Genomic DNA, 25,050 nt, shown 5'->3' on the forward strand with positions numbered 1-25,050 from the left:
TCAAGACCAAGTAATGCAATTGCAAACGGTTGTCATGGTAACGGCATGTGATGCTCAGGAACGAAAGTCATGTTGTGAAGAAGGTTTTGGGCATGAACGGATATAGTGGAAGAGGACGACCAAAGAAACAATGGATGGATTGTCTGAATGTCGATACGGTTAGAAAGAATGTTTCTTGTGAGATGACGACAGATAGAAAAGTATGGAAGGAGAAAATATGCTGCCCGACTACAAATAAAATTGGGTTAAGGGCATCAGGATAATGATGATGATGATGTAGTGTAAATCGAAAAGATATTTGAAATTATATTGCAGAAGTCCGTAAAACATTATTTATCTAGGGTACTGGCGGGCAAAGACCTTACGGAAACCAAAACAAATGATAAATAGTGAAAAACAATAAGCCAATTAAAAGCAATACTAGGTATTGATAACATGCTAATCTTATTAATTTGTAGTTGCTTGTTTTATGAAGAGATGAACTAGGCATATCTTTACAATATGTACAATTTTATCTTTATTTACGTATAGAATTTAGAGTTGTTTATATAAATACAGTATTTGTTTTTTTATATTAGTTGATGCCATCATCATCCTCCGAGCCTTTTTTCCCAACTATGTTGGGGTTGTCTTCCAGTCTAACCAGATGTAGTTGAATACCAGTGCTTTACAAGGAGTGAATGCCGTATCTGACCTCCCCAACCCAGTTACCCGGGCAACCCAATACCCCTTGGTTAGACTGGTGTCAGACTTACTGGCTTCTGACTACCCGTAACGACTGCCAAGGATGTTCAATGACAGCCGGGACCTACAGTTTAACGTGCCACAGTCATTGGTGTCCAAGATATACTTAGAAAGTACATACAAACTATTTTATACCTTGATGCAATTATTATCGTACCTCTAAATGGATAAATAAAATTACGTTTAGTTACCGGTGCTAATAAGCCGACAACACAGTAAATAACAATGTATTTTCATTGATGATTCTATTACAAGGTCAAGCTTAATAAAAACTTAGTTCAGGTAAAATATGGACGGTTTTTTTTGGCTTGGTTGTTGTATAACCTGTTTAATGTTTAAATTATAAGCTATTTATGATTTATTGGTTTTGACAGAATTATTTAAGTGTTATGTTAATAAGATCTGAAGATTGTAAACTCTATTTACTTATATCTTTATACAGAACTTCTAATTACATACAGACAGTGTCACAGTCCCATTCAGATAAAATTACATTTTAATAGCCAGGTCAATTATTATTAAATCGAACATTTTATCAATTGCGATGTTTCACTACGCTCAAACTGTTCAACTAAATCCGAGTGCGATGTAACGTAATAATTATCTAATTTTAGATCATTTGCTTAATAGCCGTTAAATCACATACTGAATGCAGCCTAAAATAGCTCATCAGCATAACCAATTAAGGCTCATTATCGCTCGAACCAGGATTAAATACGGCAGACATTAGTTCCACATTAGCCAATTAGCTTTGAACACAGTGTAAACGGCTTATAGATAGGAACAAGTTCACCATTGCATTAACAGTTGGTTATGTAATCAGTTCGTTAAACGAAGACTTTTTTAACTATGAAATGGGAGCTTTTGCGTTAACTTCTCTATTTCGAATTTGGAATAGTTGCCTTAACATTAAACAATCTAATAATATGGTAGTATCAAAAGTAGCTGAATCAAACAATATTTTCAAAAGTGTCTAACAACGTAAAGGGTCTTCATTTCTGAACAACACAAACGCCAATAATTTACTTGACATCCTAAACTTCAAGAAAAGTAGATAAATACTGTGGTAAGTTATCTAAGGCATAGTGTTCAGGTACTTTTTGAAGCTGACTGTACCTATACATTCGAATGTTAATTGTTTGAACGAATAACGAACTCAACGAAACAAAACATCGGATCGAATTTATGGAAAAGCTTCTTCTCGTATAACATTAAACTTTTCATTAATTTGGGACTTAAAATGTTAGACAATTGTCGTATCGCTAAAATGTAGCGCTGCGATGGTAAGCCTCTGGAGAAAAATCAACGAGTCTTTGGGGAATTAGAGTAGACTAACTTAATCGGAGTTTTATTTTGTTGGTGAACTCGGGCGTAACATTGCTTTCGCCAGAAAGGTAGTAGTGCAGTCATTGAAGCATTATTGCTACGATTTTTTTTACTGTGAACCGATTTGCATGAAATTTTGGAATTAGGTTCATCTTACCCTTGACTTCAAAAGTGAATATGATTTGTACTCCGCCACCCCCCCTGGGGGTGGTTGACACCCCTTCTTTGGGGTGAATATTTTTTTTGCAAAATAACCTCGGATATCGATAGAAGACCTAATTTTAAGCTAAAGTTGTCTATAAAGTTTTTAAAAAAATCCAATACTTTTCAAGTTATTGGCAATTGAAAATTCGCAATTTTTTCACGTTTTTCATCGGTTTTTTGCAAATATCTCCAAAAATATAGGTTTTATCGAAAACTTATAAAGAACAAAATTGTAGCAGGTAAAACAACGAACAATTTGTTTTTTTATAAAAGGTCCTAAGTGCAATATTAAGCTAGATATTAAAGATCAAAGCTGTTTTTTATTTTGTCTGAAATTTAATCGTTGTTGTCAATGCCATGTAGCGGCGAGTAGATGCATTTTATACATTCTAATACAAATGGGTTTTGTAGTGCTTGAAATAAGCTTTAAGATGAGCACTATTAAAAGTCTTTTGCACGTAAAATAAGTGAGCTGTATTGCAAATAAGGGGAGCATCTTATATTTTTTCTTTTAAATCAATGGGTTTCATAAGTGCCATTTCCACCAAAATTAAAATTAATCGTATTCCGCCTAGGATTAACTTTATTATGAGAGTTTGATAGATAGTATCAGTTTGGCTGCTTCAGGACAGATATTTTTCAAAAAAGTCACGATTAACGAAAAGAACAAAATTTCAAATTAAAGAAAAACCCACTTGTTTTTCATAATATCTCAAAAATTACGACAGATACGTATAAAAGTGTACTGATAAAAAAATTAGGTATTTTTTTGACAAACAATTTGGTTTGCTTGTTTTTTCTGTCGAACAAAAATTGACGGAGATATGATTGTTTAAAGAGCGCGTGGCACCGCAATTGCAGCTTCTCTTAAGCCCTTTAACCCTTCACCGTTTTAGAAAAAAGTTCTTTACTATATATTGCAATGATGGATGTTGTAGCTCTCTTAATTACTTTTACAGTGGTTTTTTATAAATTGTGATAGCATGAAAATTGAAGGAGTTATGGTCCAAAAACATGTCATATTTTTTTCTACTTAGTAACTGAAAACTTCGGAGTGTCAATATTCGGAGCAATGTGAAAGTAGGCAGTATAATAAAGAGTCACAACTATTGTAATGTGTATATATGTCACCGGAAAATAATAAAACTGGTAAATTGATCAACTTACTAAAATAATAGATGGCATAAACTACGTCGATTAAATTTCAGACAAAATAAAAAACGGCTTTGATCTTTAATATCTAGCTTAATATTGCACTTAGGACCTTTTATAAAAAACCAAATTGTTCGTTGTTTTACCTGCTACAATTTTGTTCTTTATAAGTTTTCGATAAAAACTATATTTTTGGAGATATTTGCAAAAAACCGATGAAAAACGTGAAAAAATTGCGAATTTTCAATTGCCAATAACTTGAAAAGTATTGGATTTTTTTAAAAACTTTATAGACAACTTTAGCTTAAAATTAGGTCTTCTATCGATATCCGAGGTTATTTTGCGAAAAAAATATTCACCCCAAAGAAGGGGTGTCAACCACCCCCAGGGGGGGTGGCGGAGTACAAATCATATTCACTTTTGAAGTTAAGGGTAAGATGAACCTAATTCCAAAATTTCATGCAAATCGGTTCACAGTAAAAAAATTCGGAGGTTAGACCGTATTTTTCGCTTCAATGACTGCACTATAGGCCCGCGCTATAAATTGTAAATTAGTTCTACCTAGAAGTCGAACCGGGAATTAGTTATAAATTACAAAGGGGTTTTAAACCCAAAAAATGGATTAAAACTACATGAATGTATCGTTAAATGAATGTGAAAATAATAGGGGTTAAAGTATGAAATTGCCGATTTGTACTGAAAACCTAAATTGTATTTTTTTTAAATTTTTAACAAACTTATTTAATCAAAATAGTTGCCATTATTATCTATACATTGCGGTCATCTAATAAGAAGGTCATTTATGCCTTTACGATAGAACTCTGAGGATCTAGACTGCACAAACAGTGTGAAAGAATTTTGTTCTGCCTCCTGGGAAGAAACTTCTTGTGACGTAGATAATTGTCCAAATCACAAAAAAAAATGGTCGTCCGTTAGAGCAAGGTCTGGCGAATATGGAGGAAGACGAATAGTTTCCAACTGCAGTTCCTGAAGAGTTAAAACGGTTTATTTTGCTGTATGAGGCCTCGCGTTGTCATGGAGCAAAGCGGTGAAGGTCGATTCATGAGTCGTGGCTGTTTTACTGCTAATTTTTTCAACATTATTCGGTGTTCGGCTGGGTATCTGGGTAGTTTGACTAGGATCGGCGTTCACCGTCTCTCTTAATTTCTCGTTAATCACCTGTCAGGCGGTCTTTCTCATGGCTCGTTCTTCAAGTCGAAGTTTCCACCACGAAAGCGTTTAATCCAAAATCGCACGGCGCGTTCTTTAGCAGACACCTCTTCAAATGCAGCATTGATATTGCGGGCAGTTTCTGCCGTTTACTTCCGCGTCGGAACTCATATTCAAAAATTACTCAAATTTTCGCAGTATCCATCTTTCTTGTTTAAGTTGAATAACAAAAACAATTGAACATCGATAATCAAATGTTTCACATTTTTTAAAAGAAGAACATAACAGAAACCACGTGAAAAAAGTTCCATTCGAAAACCTCAAACCATGAAGACTCTATGGCAATTCAAAAACCTACTAGAATAAAACGGCAATTTCATACTTTAACCCCTAATATCAATCCTATATTTAAATATTAATTGTTTGCTCTGATTACATTAATTTACTGAGAATTTTGGCCCGTTAATATTTATTAAAATACAAAAGATATGCTACTTCAATCTGAAAATTGCTTGTTCCTACAAAATATTGTTCCTGGAATTAAATTAATTCCCTGATGCTCAGAGCATATTTTTGGTCCGTTATTGTTTTAAAATATGGATACCGACAAATGATTAAATGTGACGATTCATGGATTAAAATCGATACAGTTTTTGAGAAGTGGCTAATTGTTTAAAAGTCGGATTATTTTTATTTATACAATACTTGGTAATTTTTGTTTGGCAGAAACAAAAAAAAGAAAAATTCTGTCAAATCGTTTTATTAATATTTAGTATACTGATATAAAATGATTTAAAATTAAGTTATTAGTGGGTAATAATTTTTGTATGTAAAAATATGCTCATTATATCTGCTTTTGGTTCCGATGTGTTGGAAACTTATGTAGGTACCTACGTTGAAAAGAGTTTTAGTTTCTAGTAAAACTTTTTTAACATTTTAATTTTTTTGTTCCCAGGTCTAATCCTACTGAAGGATGATAATCGAAGTCCTGATAGCCGGGGCAGTAGCCCTGGTGGTGTGGCTGCTATTCTTCAAAGAGGAGGAGGATCCACTGGACAAGTTACCTGGCCCTAAACGACTGCCCATCATTGGAAACTCTTGGGAACTGTTCCAATCGCCTCCTGGTAAGTTAGCAAAAAGCATGTTATCTTAGTAGGTTTTGGAAATGCGGATTGGTGTGCAAGTGTACGTGGATGATATTCTCAGATTGGACAATATTTCATTGGAATTGAATTGTTAACGAAATGTAATCGATGATTCAGTATTAAAAAGTAAAGAATTCAAATTGCCAGCCCGCATTGAACAAGCGTAGTAGCGTTAGAATTAGACTATTTATATATATTAATAGCGTATTGATGCTTAATTCTTCTCTGTGTGGGGGAGGATAAAAGGCTTTCGGCGTTGTGGTCAAAATATGTACTGATAAAATATTATATTTAATTCAAAACCGTATACATTTTCATTTTCTGATACTGACAACATGTAACAAAAAGCAAAATACACGAATATTAATGTGAACGCAATTTGTGTTGTTCTACAAAACTTTGATGATCAGATTCCCACGCAGAGATTCCCATTTTTTTATTGTTTTTTTTCTACATCCGAATTTTAATGACATTCAGCAAATGGCCAGTATTTTGTTCGAACACAAAAAGGTCGGCGTTAAAATAAGTGATACTTTTTTGTATGTTCGAAACTCTATTTTGTATTCTGAATACGTACTCGTTAATGTAATAAATACAGGTTGTGTGTCGATCGAATTTGTGTCGGAGATTCAAAAATACTCGTTGGACGAGATTTAAAATATAAGTTTAGTACCAGGTTAGGTAGTAACAGGTTTAGTTGCAAGGTCATAACATCAGTCTGGAAGAAAGGATCGGGTTTTATTATATGGTTACACAGCGTGGAATGTATAGCGTATATAATATATGGTGAACTTTCTTTTTTTTTCTATAAAAGAAAGAGTATCCTCAAGAACATCTTGAGCAGCTTTTTATGTCTTCACTTTAAATAATTATTAGCAAATTGGATGTTTTGGTTATTTTTGGGATATTTGTAAATTATATTTTTCGTAAATACAAACTGGGCAAAATACAGTGGTTTCCTTTCCTTATGAAAATATTTCGTCTTACCTGCTTTGAAACGTTTGACCCATTATCCCATGATATGTATTTAGTTTCAGAAATCATAATGTTAGTAAGATACTAATCCTCTTTATTTCTATCTAGATAAGTTACTGGATGTGATGGTGGGCTACACGAAACAATATGGAGAACGTTACGTGTTCAAGGTGATGGGCCTCAGGGTGCTTCATATTTCTGGACCTGCTGATATTGAGGTAATTATAAAAAGTTTACATTCATCAAGTTTGCAAGGAGATTCTGCCCTATAGTTCACAATGTACTACAGAGAATTGAGCAAATAATTCGTCACTCGCATAAACTGTGATTAACGCTCATTTCTTTTTTGTATGAGAAGAGGCAGGAGCCTTGCAGTGGGATTGTAAAAATGCTGTTGTTGATGATCAACCAATCTAGGAGTATTTATTTTTATTTATTTACTTAATACTTAGTCTCTGACTGCAATTAGGTTATTCAATTATCATCCGCCTACCCTTTTCACCACTATGTTAAACTGAAAGCCTACCCGCTTCCATTTTAACCGGATACAGCTGAGTACCAATGTTTTACAAGGAGTGCCTATCTGACCTCTTCAACCCAGTTACCCGGGCAAAATGTATACAAAAAACAGAAAATTGCTTAAAATCATAAAGTTTATTAAAACAGCGTGTCTCTCTAATTTCCCTAAAAAGAGTTTAATTTTCCTTCAAGTTAATTTACAGGCTGCTTAAACAAAGCTTAAAGCTTTTAATATCAGCTAATGGAAAATGAACGCTGTAATATTGATTACCCGTTCAGGAAGATAGACAAGCTAAACTAACATAGTCAGTAACATCAAAGTAATTGTTAACTTTAACTTGGAGATTAAGCTAGCAGTTATTCAGAAATATAAGGAACTTAAAACAAACAGATAAGAGAACTGTTGTTAGTAATGTGTTTTCTTATGCCTATTTTTAATAACCAGATTAACGTGGGATTAATAAAATCTGCTGTTTTACACATACATAAAAAAATTAGACGTTTTTTTTTCACATACCTAAGTAAAGTCAATAAATATCGATACTGGTGGACTCAGTCGAAGGATCGGGAAGTGTGAAAGCGAGATGGCCTTTGCCCAGTAGTGGGACATATAGGCTAGTAATAATAAAAAAAACTATTGCTTTTCAAAGTAAAAAGTTTCGTAGTAAAAATACGTTTAACCAACTAATGACTTAAATAAACCACTGTGGGCGAAATTAGCCTCAAGAATTTCAATGTATTTAAATAGTATGAACAGCTTACTTACATTATTAGATTTCATGCAGTCACTGCGCGTGTTTTTGACAGTTCGTTGCCAAAACATAACTTTAGATATATAGATTTATGAAACAAACACGCATGAATTTAATTATTTCCGGCAAATCATTTGTAAATAGGTATTTAATTCAGCCAATATTCAAACTATTTGCAAAGGCATGCAGCGGTATTTAACTGTAAAAGGTTATTAATAGTTTTGATCAAACTAATTCTATTTGTTTTGTGTAATTTGAACGTATGTTTTGATAAATTAGTTACACAATAAACTGGGTAGTATTGGCTGAAATAATAGGTTTTTGATGTGGACTACTACTGCTTTTTAAAGTCTTTCCTTGTCAAAAATAATAATTGCCTAGTCCTGGTTGTGATGACCTAGGTAGGGTATTCTTACTCTTCCACGCAAGAGCTCCTGAACTAATTTTAAGGAAACTTTATAGTAATATATAGTTGACAGTAGACAAGTTATTAGAGCGTGGGAAATAGTTTTCTTATTACTCATGTAAAGAAAGAAAGAAAGAAAGAAAGAAACATTTATTTGCTTAAAACATAGGTGGTACCAGTTTTTACAATGGTTAAAAGTTCTAGCTACATTCTGCCTAACTTGGCATGCAAATATTTATTCATACATAATAATTAATTTTTTTTTTTCATTCTAGTATTTTAATTATACAAATTATAGTTGCTTAAAATCTACTTAATATTATTCAACATAAATATACAATAGCTATTACATTTCCTTTGGTTTTACAAATAATCATATTCATCAATTTTACATTGCATAAATTCATCTAGCGTATAAAAACACTTGTGTATCAGCCAAACACTAGCATTTAATATGCTTAGTTAGCTAAGATTGACTACAAGTTGGTATCATAAGTGTATGTGCTAATACTATTATCTTAATTCAGGTGGTACTGGCACATTCCAAGAACATTAAGAAGAGCGTTCCTTACGAATTCCTGAAGGATTGGCTCGGCGCTGGATTGCTGTTGAGCACAGGTTAGTATCATATTTCAGGAGATATCGTTACCCATCTAACAAAATTGTTGAAGAGCGTCAGTTTAGTTATTTATAACTCATTAATGGCTGAACTGATTTGAATGAAAATTGGTGGTGAGATAAGCATAGAACCCGGAGACGGACACTGTATTTGAGATTTGACTACTTATCCAAATCCTTGTACGGGAAGTAGTTATTCGGGAACGATTGTTACTTCCCGTATATATGAAAACGAAAATATGGAACCGCGAACGGAAACCATAAAAGAAGGACGAATAGAGTCGTAACAATTAACATAAAAATCTAATATTAATTTACATTAATACTTACATGTTAAAACACTTAAACACGTACCTACACACCTGGCTAATAAGTCCATCATAACCAGGATTTAGCCAAACCACTTAGCAGATTAGCCCAAAGTCAGATCTTAGTGACGCATTAAGTTAGATCTAAGTGATGTACTAAGTTAGGCAAAGCTAAGCCCGTGACTAAAGCGTGAACATACGATCATACACGGTAGGATTAGCTGTGGAAATCTAGGTTATTCTGGAGGCTACAAATGTTTGCCTGGATTTCAGCCTAGACTCAATTTTAGTACGTAGGTATGCAGGTGAAGGTTGTAAATATAGGTTGAATATAGTAAATCTGATAGAAGGTTTGTAAGATCCATAAACACAGTAAGATCCAGAAGACACATAAACTGCCAATGTGTGTGTGCTTAAATATTGGGTCGATTTTGTTTGTGTATTTTTAGGTTTTGATCAGGTTTAGTATTGGGTTTTTAGTCCATTATCTATTTGGGACAGAATCCGAATTTGTGAATTCGAAAAATATTTTAATACTTTTTATAGTTTCTGTCAGCGATGTCAACCGCGTCCCGTGGGAACTATTTCACGCATCCCGATAAAAAATAGCCTACACCCTTCCTAGATAAATGGGTTATCTAACACTGAAATAGTTTTTAAAATCGTATCTTTTTTTTTTGTTCCTGAGATATGTGTTTTCTTTAGCTTTATAATATTTGTATAGAAATCTATAGTTGTAGTCTCTGCGTTATATTAGGTACAAACTACGATTAGAATTCCACCATTCTTGTAAAATTAAATTGTCTAGTATCTATGTACATAGTTTAAAAACAATGTAGACATGGACGCCTATTTCCAGTGCACAATAAACTACGAATACATTATAATTATGAACTAAGCTGACCTCCATTGTAATAATTGCGTAGGAAGTAAACAAACAGTTTTTCATCGTCACGTTGCCATGGTAATGGGACTATGGCCTTCACATTGAATTCTTTTTGTTTTTGTTTTGTTTATATTACAAATAAGGGCGGACTTGCTAATTATTATCGTTGAAATCACGTAATAGATGACATCACTAAATGAATTCACACTTTTATGCGATTCAAAATGCTTTTATTACGTAGTCTTTATACGGATGCACAGTCGAATCTAATAGGTATAACCATTATTATGATTAACGATGAGACTACTTTCCAATAACTTTATAGTGCCAACAGTCTTTAAAAAAATATGACCATGTCTGTGTCTCGCTGTTCCACGCTAGTTTCTACGTAGATAAGTTTCCTCTTCAAGCTTTCTGATAAAACCTACATTGTCAACTTGCACATACTTACACAACTGTGTTAGCAATAAAACCGACACCATCAGTTACCTACTTGTATCAACGTCAAAATAAATCCTTTATCCCACTTTTCATCCACCAGGAGCCCACTGGCACAAGCGCCGCAAGATCCTGACCCCAACCTTCCACTTCAACATACTGAAGAACTTCGCCAACGTCATCGAGGAGAAGACACAGGACCTGGTGAAGAGTTTGAAGAAGAAGAACGGAGAAGATGTCAGCTTGATGCCAACGATCAGTGATTTTACGCTGTTCACTATTTGTGGTGAGTGATTTGGATATTATTGTTTTATGCCCGATTACCTAATTCAAGAAGAAATAGCGCCTCGCTTACATATAGGCGGTAGTTTTTTGAAATATAAGCCTGATGGAATTAACGTCATAAAACCACCATATGCAATATCGTTTGTAGGAACTATAGTGACTTTGTTGGATATTTTATATAACCGATTTTCACAAGCTTTTTTTATTTTGTATGAACAAGAAAATCTACAAGAATATCTACCTATATATTTAGGTTCATGTATTAGCAAGCCTGTTTACCTCAATAATCACAGGTAATGATAAGCTACAGAGTTATTATTTATAATCACGTAAAAAACTCAGTAACAATTTGATCCGCCCAGATTAAAATTACCTGACCAGCAAAAATACTCCAAACAACATCAAACGACCGTGTTCAATGTCAAAATGTCCCTCAAAACATAATGTAAAGACATATGTTTTTATCACGGTCATTTACTTTAATGAATGCGTCGGCTCGGCTGGTACGTGTAATCATTGTATGACATCGCTGGCTATACGATTACATCGTTGGCTTTGGTCTGAGAGCATTGCAACAGCTGGAAAAGTCATTGCTGTGACTTTCCTCTGTTAAACAGCGGTTTCGTATCGGTGAATTTTTGTCACAAGTAGCCAAACTATACGCGCAACACATTTCATAGGAAAAAAGTCTGTTTCTTGGTTTCAAATGTTATCTTTACGCCGAGAGTTATCAATTGTTTCTGTCACAGCAAATCCGCCAGTTGAAAACACTGAAAGGTGCAAGAGCGTGCAAGAGCGATGTTCACATCAAGTTCATTTTGTTGTATGATGTGATGAGCTATGACTAATTTTGTGCTACTTCGCCGCTCATTAATTGGTAGATAGACTTTCTTACATAGCGATTTGTGCTCATGGCGTCTCTGGTTGGTTAAATGCTCTAAGGCAGTCCAAGGTATGTTTGCCATCTGATTGCTGGCTGTTGTACTAATGCACTTTTTGCAGTTATGTACAAGAACAGTCGCGTGAGAAAGATTACAAAGCCAGAATAAGTTTTATTTTGTTTTAAGAACAATTCACGTCAAATAACTTTGCTACTGGAAAATTGGCTAGTTACTAATGACTTAGCGCTTTTTAAATATTAAATAAATAATACGGATCACGGAGTCAAATGGCCACTATGTAATAGAGCAATGGACGAGAAGTGTTATATCGATGTTTCGTTGGCTTATAATAGTTGTAAGCACGAAGTTCCAGCTAATTCCCAGGAGTGGCAAATTCTCCCCAGAAATCATCAATTGGAAACTCAATATACCTACATAAGTAGACTTCTAAAGATGTTATGAATGTGTCAACTTGGACGGCACAAATTGGATCCCGTGTGAGTTGAATGTAGATCAAGTTGGGCATGATATTTCGTCTTGGAGTGAAAACGTCGAAAATGCATTATTCTTGAGTTTCTTGGAAGATAATATTGTAAAACAAATTTTTAATCTTCCTCCTGAAAAGTTACGACTTTAACCGTCAGTTGCACAAAGCTCCATTAAAGTTAAAGCTTCTTTAAATCTATTGCTGACACTTTTTATCTTGTTGACAAAGAAAGAGTCAGCAATAGACTTAAAGAAGCTTTTACTTTAATGGAGCTTTGTACACTTATGAGGTTTTACTTTAAGGCGTCATATACCTATATGTAGAATCTACATTGTCTAAGGCTGCCCACCCACATAATCAGTGGCCGATTTTTTATAAGAGGAAAGTAAACATACTGATACCAAAAGTGCAAAGCACACTTTTGCAAAAAGTCTGTCAGAATCTCCGACAAAAAATCGGCCCAATTATGTGTCCTACAAAAAGTCTGACATAGGCAGGCAGCCTAACCTTGTTGGAAAAATTGGTGTTAGGTAGACACATTATACTCCACACTGGCTTACCTTACATTACTTATATGCAATTCAGATTGATAGATAAGGTGACCCAGGTTATTAATTTATCTTACATCAAGCTGCTCTGTCCTTTTACCGTACTTTACTAAGGTATACTTAATATTCTATTTATAAGTAAGCTGTTATTATCTTACTGGTAGGATGTTGTGAACCTCAATTATCTTATTGTTGTAGAGGTCAGGATTATTCATTGTATTAATTAGATACTTGCTATGTCTTCTGGAGTCACTCGCTCCTTCACTGTTCCCGATCGGTACAAAGGGTCTTAGGCGCCGTCCTAATTGGCAGCGATCGCGCGATGGTGCGATGCGTTTTTCATCTCTCGATCTCACTTGCGAGGTTCCGAGGTTCAAATAGGACACTCTGATGAAATCTGTATGTTTGAACTCATCGCATGACGAGCACGCATCGTGTCATCGTGCGATCGCTGTCAATTGGGACGACGTTTTAGATGAAAATCGCATCGCGCCATCGCGCGACCGCTGCCAATTAGGACGACGCTTTAGTGTGATATGAAATACTAAGCTTAGTTAACCACCTCAAGACTTGTGTTTTTTACCTTGCCAAAAAGTTGTTTAAGTTAAATATTTACGAGTTTTACTTAAATCCAGTTAATGTAATATCGTATAAGATACAAAAAATATCAGAAGTTCAAATGTAGACCATTTTCTCTATGTTACCGTTATTTCTGTTCAAAAGAAATCCAATATAAACTACAGGCATAAAAAGCATTATAAAGCCATATTCCCAACGATTGTAATATCCATCAATAACTTAGAATACTCGAAGATATTTGAAAACGATTCGTAGATCGAATAACAGTACAACATCGTGTCTGTTCGTATTTTAGAGAGAGATGGCGTATAGGTACCGATAGATTATGTATCCCTTTTTCAGGGTTCCAATGGGTAAAACGGGTCCCTATTACTAAGACTTCACTGTCCGTTTATGGCACCAGGCTGTATAAGACAAACCATGATAGCTAGAGAGCTGAAATTTTCACAGATAATGTATTAATAAAATTTTACTAAAAACTGAAGTAAAAAAATATTCTAATTGAGAACCTACGTCTTTTTTTTGGGGAAGTCCGTTAATGTGGGGACTTCTATTGACGATTTTTGGATACATAATGGTACGGAACCTTGGCCGGTTTTTAATATTATGAACTGGATCATATAAGCTTGTCATATTTATTCCTCTTGAACTATTTTCCTTAAGGATTCCGGTGACCTTGAAAAAACTTCCGTAGGCATTTTGTTTTCAAAATATTTGTGTTATTTTCAAAGTTCAAATAAATAGTTGTGGTTAATTAATTAATAGAATACATTACACTACTAGAAGCATTTTATCTCTCCTTTAATAATAAGTGCTGTTAAACCATAGGCATCACTAATAATAATTTACTGTTTTGAGGTAAAATATCATTCTTTTACTGAATTTCAATTAAACCATATACGTATGTATTTTTAACAGTGAAACTCAACATTAGAATATAACATAGTAACAGATATACTGAGGCCGAAGTTATTTTTATTTCTGTCGGTATATAAAAGAGAATTTAAAAACATACTAATGAGTATAGCAATTATGGACTGTTTTTTTAGCACAGAGGTGAACTAACGAGTTTTTGATCCTATGTGGGTAGTCCTAATTGTACCTACATTGCAATATAATACAGCTACAGAAAACATTTATCAACCTAGTTCTTCCTAAAAATAATATGAAGGTTTCTGACCACTGGACATTCGTGCAAAATTCATTATATTTTTTGTGAAGACAGATTTATCTACTGCTGGTATAGTTTTTAACAGCTGTAGCATCTGTTTCTAGTAACTTATGTATAAGCATAATATGTGTGTATGCGAGTTACTATTATCAAACACAGTGATCAATATCTTGTTTTTTTTTGTTGATAATTTATTAACAAGTTATTTGTTTTCTAATTTGGGTCTAGAAAGACCTCAAGAGACATAAGTCTAGCAGAGTAAAATCAAGATTTATAATAAGGATGACACTTACAGAAAAGTTTTATTTTTGATTAAGCTACTGGTCTGGGTGAAATATCTTGAACAACGCCCCGGTTCGATCTTCTACTATAGCCCTATAGATTATGGAGTGATCAGCCCCTATCTCTTATTTGATATGCAAACATAGCTATCAAGGTGTGAGAGTGAATCCCCCTTGCTTCATTTCCCATTAAGGAAACAGGCGTTGTGAATATTAAATCAAGACGGAAATTTTCGTAATTTAAATTAATGAACATCAGCTGTAATTGAATTTTAAACGTTATAAACTTAACTGGAGTGATGTAAGATTAAATGGAAAACTTTACCCTGTCTGCAATTGGATAAGGAACGTGTTATGCGAAGGCTCTTGTCAAGTTTGAACTTATTGTAGTTAGGTTTACCAAAGTTTTTTCACGTTATCCTCTTACATTTGTGCGGCCACTTCAATCTAGATATTTATTTTGTACGGTAGATGTAAGTTATCTTCAAAAAATCCTAGCGTTCCAGACGTGTGGTTTTTGTAAACAGTAGTGATGTGTGGGGCATCAAAAACAAAACTCTTAACTTATAAATCCATTTACACCAACAGAAACAGCAATGGGCACCAAACTAGACGACGACCAAACATCAGCTACAGTTGACTACAAGAACGCGGTACTCAACATTGGAATGCAAATGTTAAGTCGCATTACAAGAATCTGGCTCCACAACGACTTTGTCTTCAAGAATACTTCACGAGGAAGGGAATTCGGAAGAACTCTAGAAGTTGCTAAGACCTTTGCAGATAATGTTATCATGGATAGGAAAGCTACTAGAGAACAGAATAAAGTTAGCGTGGAAGAAGAAGTGAATGATATTGGAACTAAGAGGAGATTGGCTATGCTGGACTTATTGCTAGAAGCTGAAGAGAAGGGGCAGATCGATATGGAAGGTATCAGGGATGAGGTCAATACTTTTATGTTTGAGGTAAATTGAAGTCACTTTAGTTAGAATATTAGGTATGTAGGTACTAACGATCTGCTTCGGCTTCACAGGGGATAACTGTATTTCCCCACTATTTAATGGATGTTATTTGACATATAAAGCTTCCTCTTCAATCACTCTATCTATAAAAAAACTGCATCAAAATCTGTCACGTAGTTTTGAAGATTTAAGCGTCCAAAGGGACACGGGGACAGAGACATAGGGATACAGGGACAGAAAAAGCGACTTTGTTTTATTCTATTTAGTGAAGAGGTGTATGAGGAAAGTAATCTGAATATCCTTGGGTGCAGAGTTTCGCAAATATGATGGATAAATAATAAAGAGTGCTCGCAAATTACCCTGTCATTCAAAAGTCGAGGATGATGCCGGAAATGCCGGATGCAATAAGGATAAAAAGTGATAGCTGTCATACACGTACCACTTCTGGGAACTTCATAGAGGTTTTTTTTTATATGTGTAGTACTTGCTTATGCAGAACTTATCCCAAAAAGATTCAAACTGCTTTTAATATGGGAAATCATCAAATGACCCTTCCTGCTGTGGATTAGCAGCGTGAGGGAGTGTCAGACTCTTAATGACTAAAAGGCATCATGTTCCTTCTTAAGCCCTTCATGTACCAGGGCCGCTTTAACCCTTTCGAACATTCCCTTAGACTCAAACTGTCTAACATATTTTTTTGTAGTGAACTGTATTTCCGGATTGGTCCAAGCTGAGCATGTCTTATGTTTTACTCTCAGATAATATCAGATGCAAAAACAAACAGCTTGACTCTACAAAAATATATTCTTATTCTTCCTATTATTTTGTAAATCTGCTCTGGGAACTGTCTGGCTATTTAAATGTTGAAGGTCACAGTTTGTACAAATCAAAATTTTGTATCAGTATATTTTTGAAAATTGCAGGATCATCATTTCAAATGATTGTTAGGTATCCATTTGTCGTACAATCTGCAGTTTCTAAGTTGACATTATCTAAATGATGTGTTATTTCCAGGGTCACGACACTACAGCTTTGGCTCTGACCTTCGGTTTGATGCTGCTGGCTGATTATGAAGATGTTCAGGTAAATTGTGACATTCCTAATTTTCACGATGTATTTATTTGAAACATAGTTACACAAAAGAGTAAAAGTTATGCACCCAATACCAAGCTTCAATTAAAGTTTTTTCATACAATTATATTATTTACGACTCGGATCGTCACTTGGGGCTAATTTGTATGAAAGATGAATGTTTCTTTCACTCAGTTCAGATAGACATATCTACTTTACGAATACCAATTTTTGACTTTTGATTTTCAAACAACCTAAATAAAATGACACAGTGGGCGTCAGAGTTAACGCATTATTTACCTGAAAGATATTTTTCCCTTCTGTAAGTAAAACTTCGTACACTTAAGCATACAAGAGTAAGTTCGCGTAAATAGAAACGTCACGTTCGTTTGTTTGTAAGACATATTCTATACACGAGAGACTCATAGATAATAACAGACCAGAAAGACAGAGATAACATAGAACATTATAATATTTATTTAACTATCCGCCGTGCAAATCTATACATATAATAAATCTGTAGAAAAGTAATTTTTGTACATTGAAGAAATTAACAAAAAAAATAGCCAGCATGTTAAAGGATAACTAACAGAACCCATTTCCATCATTTTTGTCATTTTTGTCTGTTTGTCTGTTTGTCTGTTTGTCTGTTTATCTGTTTATCTGTTTGTTCGTTCGGGATTCACGCAAAATCTACGAATTCAATGCAGACAATGCTTATATACAAAAATTCTACGTAACTTGAGGTATTACTTAGTTTTTGTTTCATCGAAATCGATTCACTCTATCAAGAGATATGATTAATTTAGTGAATTCAAGAAGTAAAATATTACGACACGCAATCTGTTTGTCAAAACTGTACATTTGAATGTTGTACTTATATTAGTTGATCGGCCTATTATTAATATTTACACAGAAAATCCCACCTTTATAAGTAACTTCGGAAGAAAAAAAAATGAAAATTTTGTTTAGCCAAGGTTAAAGTAGCTCCATCTGTGGTAATCTGTGTTAAATAAAATACATAAAATTTGTCAAAGGAGCGAGGTGGTAAATGACAATAAATTACCATACATTCTTTATAGAGGATTATTATTTCAACAGATGGAGTTGTGTATTTTCCGTAATTCACCATATTTTAACACGTAGTGTAATTTTTCGATAGACATTTCAATAGTGTTTGTCAGTTTGCCGTGCCACATCAAAATCCAATTATAATTATTACCTTGATGAAAGGAAAATTAATAGTTGTCAGCCAAATTTAAAACGGTGCCATCTAAATTATTTTTTGAACATTATGTCAAAAATGATGACTTTAGTATACCAATTAATTATCATTTAAAGTTACAGATGGAGTTCATATCAGGATTTTTTCATAAACATAGTTTAGCTTATCTTCCACTAAAGTGGTGGCCTTAAAACAAATTACTTTGAGTGAGTAGTATTAAGTAGACCTTAATTATTTTTTCTGATGCAAAATATGTAAACTTAATCCTAGAAGAAAGGAGGATCTGTCTCTCGCAAGCGCTGCTAAGCGTGAGGTAGGTAGGTAATGTAGGATTCTGTAGCTTTAAGAACAAGCCCAGATACAAAGTGCAGATAAGAAATGGGAGCTTTCTCGATTTAATACCATACACACGTAACATGCTTTATGCGTCTGAAAACGTACAAATAGCGCGTCGCATACCAGAGACATGCTTACTTTCAACGTCTGATCGCAAATACTCTGGTCACGATTACGAACAGTCTCAGTAAGACCCGAGCCAAGTCTAAAAAAACAAATTTTATATAAAACTACGTTTGATGTCATTCAATCACAAAGACAGAATTGTTTTCTGTTGCAAATCCTATCCACCTGTATCCTATCCTAATCCAGCATGCATTGCAGGTGTGCATTGCACATAAACCAATGGTATCCTATTCGAGAAGTCAAAAGAGTCGACCTGCCAACGTCAGCTTCTGCGCTAAGCAAGTGTTCTTAATAGTACCATCAGAATTACATTCATCGTTGAATGAGGTGAATAAATTTTCAGAAACCACAATAACAGTAGGAGCCAAAGCGTATTATCGCTTCATAGAGCTCTGATTGGCCCCAGGTGACCAAGTCAGGTCTGATTTGTTCGTTCATCTTTGAAAGTGTTTCGGTGGATACTTACTGTCGTCCTGTGTGACACAAAATATGGTATGTAAACGTCCTCAGCAAGAGCGAAATTTTCCCGGTGTGCGGTAGTGACGCACAGTATACAACACTTATGTTTCTTTCGATTTGCTGAAGAAATGACAAATTGCGAGCGTACATTTTGAAAACTGCAGGTTTCAAGTACGAACACATGAAGTGGACTCTCACAGATACGTACATTTTGCCTATTCGTGAACTAATGCAAACATTTCGGTGGAGTCCCGGCTTAGGCCACCACATTAGGCGAGCGCGATCCTCGGGCGTGTGAGTAGCGCGGGCGCCGCGCGTGCGTCGCGAGCGCGCTGCGTGAGCGTCGCGTTTTGCTGCCCTGCGGCATTTGCAGCGCGCTCGCGGCGCGCACGCGCCGCTCTCCTTGACGTTTAACTGCTAAGGCGTTTAGCGGGCGGCGGGGATAGCGGGCGAAGGGGTAAGAACGTAACTCGAGCGCCGCGTGCTCGCCGCGAGCGCGTCGCTTGCACTCTTCACACATGCCGCAGGGCAGCAAAACGCGACGTTCATGCAGCGTGCTCGCGACGCCCGCGCTACTCACACACCCGAGGATCGCGCACGCCTAATGTGGGGTCAGCCTTACCATAGTGAGTAAGTGCACAGAAAATCCCCGTCATACAAGTGTTTCTCCGCAGTAGTGAAACTATCCTACCCTATGCGCCTGCTGATGATGATGACTCATTTTATCATCCATCCAGCTATTCCCCAACTATGTTGGTGTTGCTTTCCAATCACCGAATCTGTTTGAGTACCAATATTTTGCTTGGAGCGACTACCTATCTACCTATCTTCAATCCAGTCTCACTACACAAGACGATATCCATGGTGAAACTGACAGACTTTTCTGGCTTCTGATTAGTCGCAGCAGCTGCAGAAAATGTACAAATGACAGCTTTGTTAGACTCAAAGCATATAGACATAGATTGTAACTGTTTCCTGTGAAAATTACTTACGCACCATACGTAATAATTTTCCAAATTGGCTGACTAGATCCAGAGATATTCACAACGTCACAAACTTTACTTCTTTTGTTTAGATAAATGGTCACATCCACAACACAACCTTGATCAATGAATCTATGCGACTGCTAAGTGCTAATCCTAATTATACTGTCACGTGAAAGAATGCACCTACGGGATAAGTAGTATTTTGACTATTCTATATTGCCCACGCAGACGAAGTTGCGGGCAACAGCTAGTAGAAACTAAAAGAACAAATAAAATACCAGTTGGTTGCACTTTTTAATGAAACGCCTCTGAGGGATGCAGAAATGAAATTCCATTTGTCTCAAAGAAAAATGGCAAAAATATTTACTTTGACCTAACGAGTGGTGCTGTTATTGCGATCATAAAATACTAGTTGTTATTAATATTTACTTGATTGCATAGGAAGAAATAAAACACCTGGGAAGTGTATGGTTTTTGTAGTAACATGAATTAAAAGTATGCTGCAGAACGATCGAGAAATAAAAATCGAAGTAAAAAAATCTTCAATTCTGTTAGAGACTAAAACTTGAAATGTATGTTTGAATATTTCCCATATTGTAGGTATGTGTTTAAAAATTTTAAAAATAATCAGAAAAAAAAAAATGAAATAAGAGAAATGCAGTTCAGAGCTAACATGTTATCTCTTTTAATTTGAGATCACTGAAAAATTATTAGTTAGGAATCACCTACAAAAAATACATTAATTCAAGTTTATCCATGTGAAGTCACGTTCAGCAAAAATGAACCTTAGTACCAATATAATAAACGCCATTTTCCAGGAGCGTATCTACGAGGAGTGTCAGAGCATAGTCGGGGAGTCGGAGCACGTCACCATGTCTCATCTCGCAGACATGAAGTACTTGGAGGCAGTTATCAAGGAAACCCTGAGGCTGTACCCTAGCGTGCCTTTTATAGGCCGGGAGATCGTTGAGGACTTTAAATTGGGTAAGTTTTGATTTTTAACTCCCGACGCAAAACCGACGGGGTGATATTGACAGTTGAGTTGAATTTAGTAAAATTAAATACTAGTGACTGTCGATGGTTTTATTCGAGGGAAAGTGGGAACTACTTCACGCAGCAGGATAAAAAGCAGCGTATAAGACATATGTTATTTCGATGTGTGAGCTATATTACTGCCAAGTTTCGTCAATAGCCAAGAGTTATTACTCCGTCTTTATAAAAGACAAAGTAGGTAAATTAATTCGTATGATTGCGCTAAAACATCTAGCCATGACACGTATTAAGAGAATATTTTCTAAAACGACATTCACGACGCATTCCTCTCAAAAATGGAATAAGTACTAGAGCGATATACTCTTTTGCAGAAATGCCATTTCAACAACTTCACTACAAAGTGTTGATGGAAAATTCTTTCGTGTTAAAATGCTACGGTGATTGTCACAATTTTTAGTAGGGGTACCTACAAAAAATTGTGACAATCACCCTAGCATATAAGGATTTTAATATTTGTGTATATCTAGAAATAACAGCTTTGGTCATTAATCTAACCTACTTATCTCTCAAGTTGTCTCACTTTTAAGTGCAGTCAAATGGAAACGGTTTCCCGAGATAATAATATGTCCGTTCAGGCTTTACCATGGAGAACAAAATGACAAGCGGAGGTGCCATAACGGAATATCCTCCTAAGAATGTAGTGCACCAAAATGCGAGTGTTTGCGCAACGAAGAACGTTACTGCGCCCTCATACGTCTTCTTTAAAACCCGCTCATTTATTGTAAAACCAAAACTTTTCGACAGATGTGTTAAACAACTCGAAACCCTCGTTAGTTCACTCGTAACTGATCATTTTGGTCATGTGTACCTTTTGTTACTAGGCCTACAAAAAGGTGCCTGACCTACCTGACTTTTGGCAACTCCGCTCATCTTTCCTTCCTCCGTGTTTCAGGCTTTATCAAGAGATCTGTATTTAAATAGCTACTTATACAGGCTTCGTGGAGATTATACGGCTTTATATCGGCCACCTTTGTTCTTTTATTTCGAAATAGCCTGCTATTTAGGGTTCCAGAGATTTATTTTGGGTTTTGAATTAATAAAGTCGTGGTATTCAGGTTTAAACGGTTATTTATTAAAATCGAGATTAAAAAAATCCTTTACACTTAAGTTATTCTCAATATTAAACTTGTGATTAGCATATTAAACTGTATTTTACTCGAGTAAAAAAGGAACGGGTAACTAAATAGTTTGAATAGAACAATGAGCAGAATTATCTAAGCCACTTTTAAATATTACAATGCAGCAAAAAATCTTTAATAAAAATATTAGCCATATTTTACGTCTATTTATTAATAGGTCAAGCAAGCCATAATAATGCGCTAAAGAACTCGCCATCGCCACAGGTGCAAGAAATGCTCAGAATTGCCTTAAAACCATTTATTTTTAAATGACATTTTTCATTGAAATTAAAAACCATTTGGGGTCTCCTAAATGTAGAATTCCGTGATTCGCGGCTTACGCAGCCGCGCGCGACAGTCGTCGGCCGCGCGCGACAATAGTCAACCTATGAAAATGTATGGCGCCGCTGCCGAGGTTCGCGACAGTCGCGCGCGGCCGACGAATTTCGTAAGCCGCGCGCGGCATTGTGTTGAAATTAGTAGATTTTGTTCGTCCGTTCCCTCTAGTCGAACTGCTAATTGATATCCTTGAAGAAGAAAAGGATGACGTATTGCTGTGGCTGTATTATGAAAATAGATTACCAATCGACCCTATTTTTAAAAAGTAGAAATGATGAAGGATACTACCCAATACTGATTCAAAAGCATTTGTATTGTAATGAAAACAAAAGGAAGTTTTGCCGACTAAATAAAAAACAATTCAATTCTGGTTTTACTAAAATTATATAGATGTTACTAAGCGCTAGACCATGTTGAGATGCATACGGCCGCGCGCGGCTTACGAAATTCGTCGGCCGCGCGCGACTGTCGCGGACCTCGGCAACGGTGCCATACATTTTCATAGGTTGACTATTGTCGCGCGCGGCCGACGACTGTCGTAAGCCGCGCGCGGCTGTCGTAGCCGCTATCCACGGAATTCTACCTTAAGGTTTTGTACACTTAATGTTAAAAGTTGTATAAAAACAGTGCTTATATGCAAAAGATTAAAACATATGCATAGGTCTAAAACAACTCTTTTAATAAGCAAATACACGTTTGCAATACCATAACACCCATTTAAGTGCCACTTAACTACATGCGTTGCATATGACGGCATCAAATGCTGACGCTTTTGACTGATACCTCCTTTGACGAGCTCTGCGCTGCTTTGAGCTGTTAATTGCTTTATCTGACTGTTCTGTTTATGTGATTGCTCTACTACTAGGGTTTGAGGAGAATTATAAGTGAAGTCAAATTCAAAACGTTTTAACGTCAAAATAAAATAAGACAACCTCCAAAACGTCCACTATTAACCGCTTCTTTTGGTAAATAATTGCAAGTGAGAACGGGTTTTACATGATTAAAACTAAGCACGACTAAGTATAAATTATCTCTACAAGAATGTAACAGAGTTTTCATCTGGGCATATACTTGTTTGAAATATGTAGGTTAAGCTTGCCATTTTACACAATGTCTCTGTTTTCCGGGTATCAAACTGTATTTGTGTTCACTAAAGAGTAATTAGTTCCTTTAACGTGAGATAATTTATAAGACTCTAAAATATACCTGGTGAAAAAACCGACTTCTAAAAACACAAACGAAAAAAGAATCATCAAAATCAATTAATAAATGGCGGAGTAATCGAGTAACAAACATAAAAAAAATACGGTCGAATTGAGAACCTCCTCCTTTTTGGAAAGTCGGTTAAAAAGACTTGTTAGTAGACGAGTCTTACAACTTAAACATTAGTATTAATACAATTTCCTAGCTACCCAATAGCTTCTAACTATCCACCCAATTCCAGGTGACCTGCTAGTAAAGAAAGGCTCAACAGTGGACGTCCACATCTACGAGCTACATCACCGCGAGGATCTGTTCCCTGATGCAGAGGCGTTCAAGCCGGAGCGCTTCCTCACCAATGAGCTGAAGCATCCTTACGCTTATGTGCCTTTTAGTGCTGGACCTAGGAATTGTATTGGTGAGTTCACTTTGTTTTATTAAGCATCATCAGATTTTTAGTGTATCTGCTGGGTGCAAGTCTTTTGTCATACAGAGAGGGAATGAGCTTTAATCACCATGTACCTACGCTTGAGGCGGATTGGATTTTTGTTAATCCGGTTCAACCAGAACTCCTAAGCTCGACTTTAAATAAGCTGTTGATTGAAATTTTTGTATCAGATATAATTTTTTGTTGGTAAGTTTATGTGACAATAATTGATCCAGTGAGGGACAGTAATTACCATTACTAGATTATTTACATTATTTTAGGTCAGATGGACTTCAATGTTGTATTCGTTGTTGGTCAGACAAAAACTTTTAATTTATGACTTCTATTAAATTAGGTTCCATTGATTAAATTACCTAATGAATATGCCCAATTAAATGCTATGTACCTACTTCTTCCGAAAGCCTTTTAATTATGATATCACTGCGCTTATTTCAAAGTATTTACCCTTACTTTATTAACGTGTTTTTTTGTCCAACAGGCCAACGCTTCGCCATGCAAGAAATGAAGACGACTTTAAGCGAGATAGTGCGTAACTTCAAGCTGGTTCCCAAGGTCAAGGGCGCGCGACCCAGGATCATGGCCGACCTTGTGCTCAGACCCGTTGACCCTATCTATGTCAAGTTTATTCCACGCAAATAAGTATTGAAAGAGTTTTAAATATGTTTTTCGAATTCTGACACTTACGCGATTATTAGACTTTAAAATAAAACTACTCTTACGGTTTTTTTCGCGGTTATATTAATATTATTGAATCATAACTATAATATCAAGATGACCAATATCTTAGTCTGCCCGTGTCCATGTATGCTATAAAGTGTAAAGGCTGCGAAACGTCGGGATTAATAGTTATTT

The 25,050-nt window shown here is 35.6% G+C and overlaps 1 protein-coding gene across 1 annotated transcript in view; it reads left to right on the plus strand.

The window, feature by feature from the left end:
* LOC110378861 (cytochrome P450 4C1) overlaps positions 1-24,841 on the plus strand; it is a 28,335-nt gene extending 3,494 nt beyond the window's left edge. Inside the window, exons 2-10 of the mRNA XM_064038841.1 lie at positions 5,552-5,720; positions 6,825-6,934; positions 8,921-9,011; positions 10,747-10,929; positions 15,464-15,840; positions 16,852-16,920; positions 20,859-21,024; positions 23,995-24,168; positions 24,677-24,841. Of these exons, the coding sequence (XP_063894911.1) occupies positions 5,570-5,720; positions 6,825-6,934; positions 8,921-9,011; positions 10,747-10,929; positions 15,464-15,840; positions 16,852-16,920; positions 20,859-21,024; positions 23,995-24,168; positions 24,677-24,837 (1,482 nt within the window). The 5' untranslated portion in view covers positions 5,552-5,569 and the 3' untranslated portion in view covers positions 24,838-24,841. The remainder of the gene's footprint in view (positions 1-5,551; positions 5,721-6,824; positions 6,935-8,920; positions 9,012-10,746; positions 10,930-15,463; positions 15,841-16,851; positions 16,921-20,858; positions 21,025-23,994; positions 24,169-24,676) is intronic.
* Positions 24,842-25,050: the final 209 nt, after the last annotated feature.

Source organism: Helicoverpa armigera, chromosome 17 (assembly GCF_030705265.1).
Source record: "Helicoverpa armigera isolate CAAS_96S chromosome 17, ASM3070526v1, whole genome shotgun sequence".
Taxonomy (NCBI): Eukaryota; Metazoa; Arthropoda; class Insecta; order Lepidoptera; family Noctuidae; genus Helicoverpa; species Helicoverpa armigera.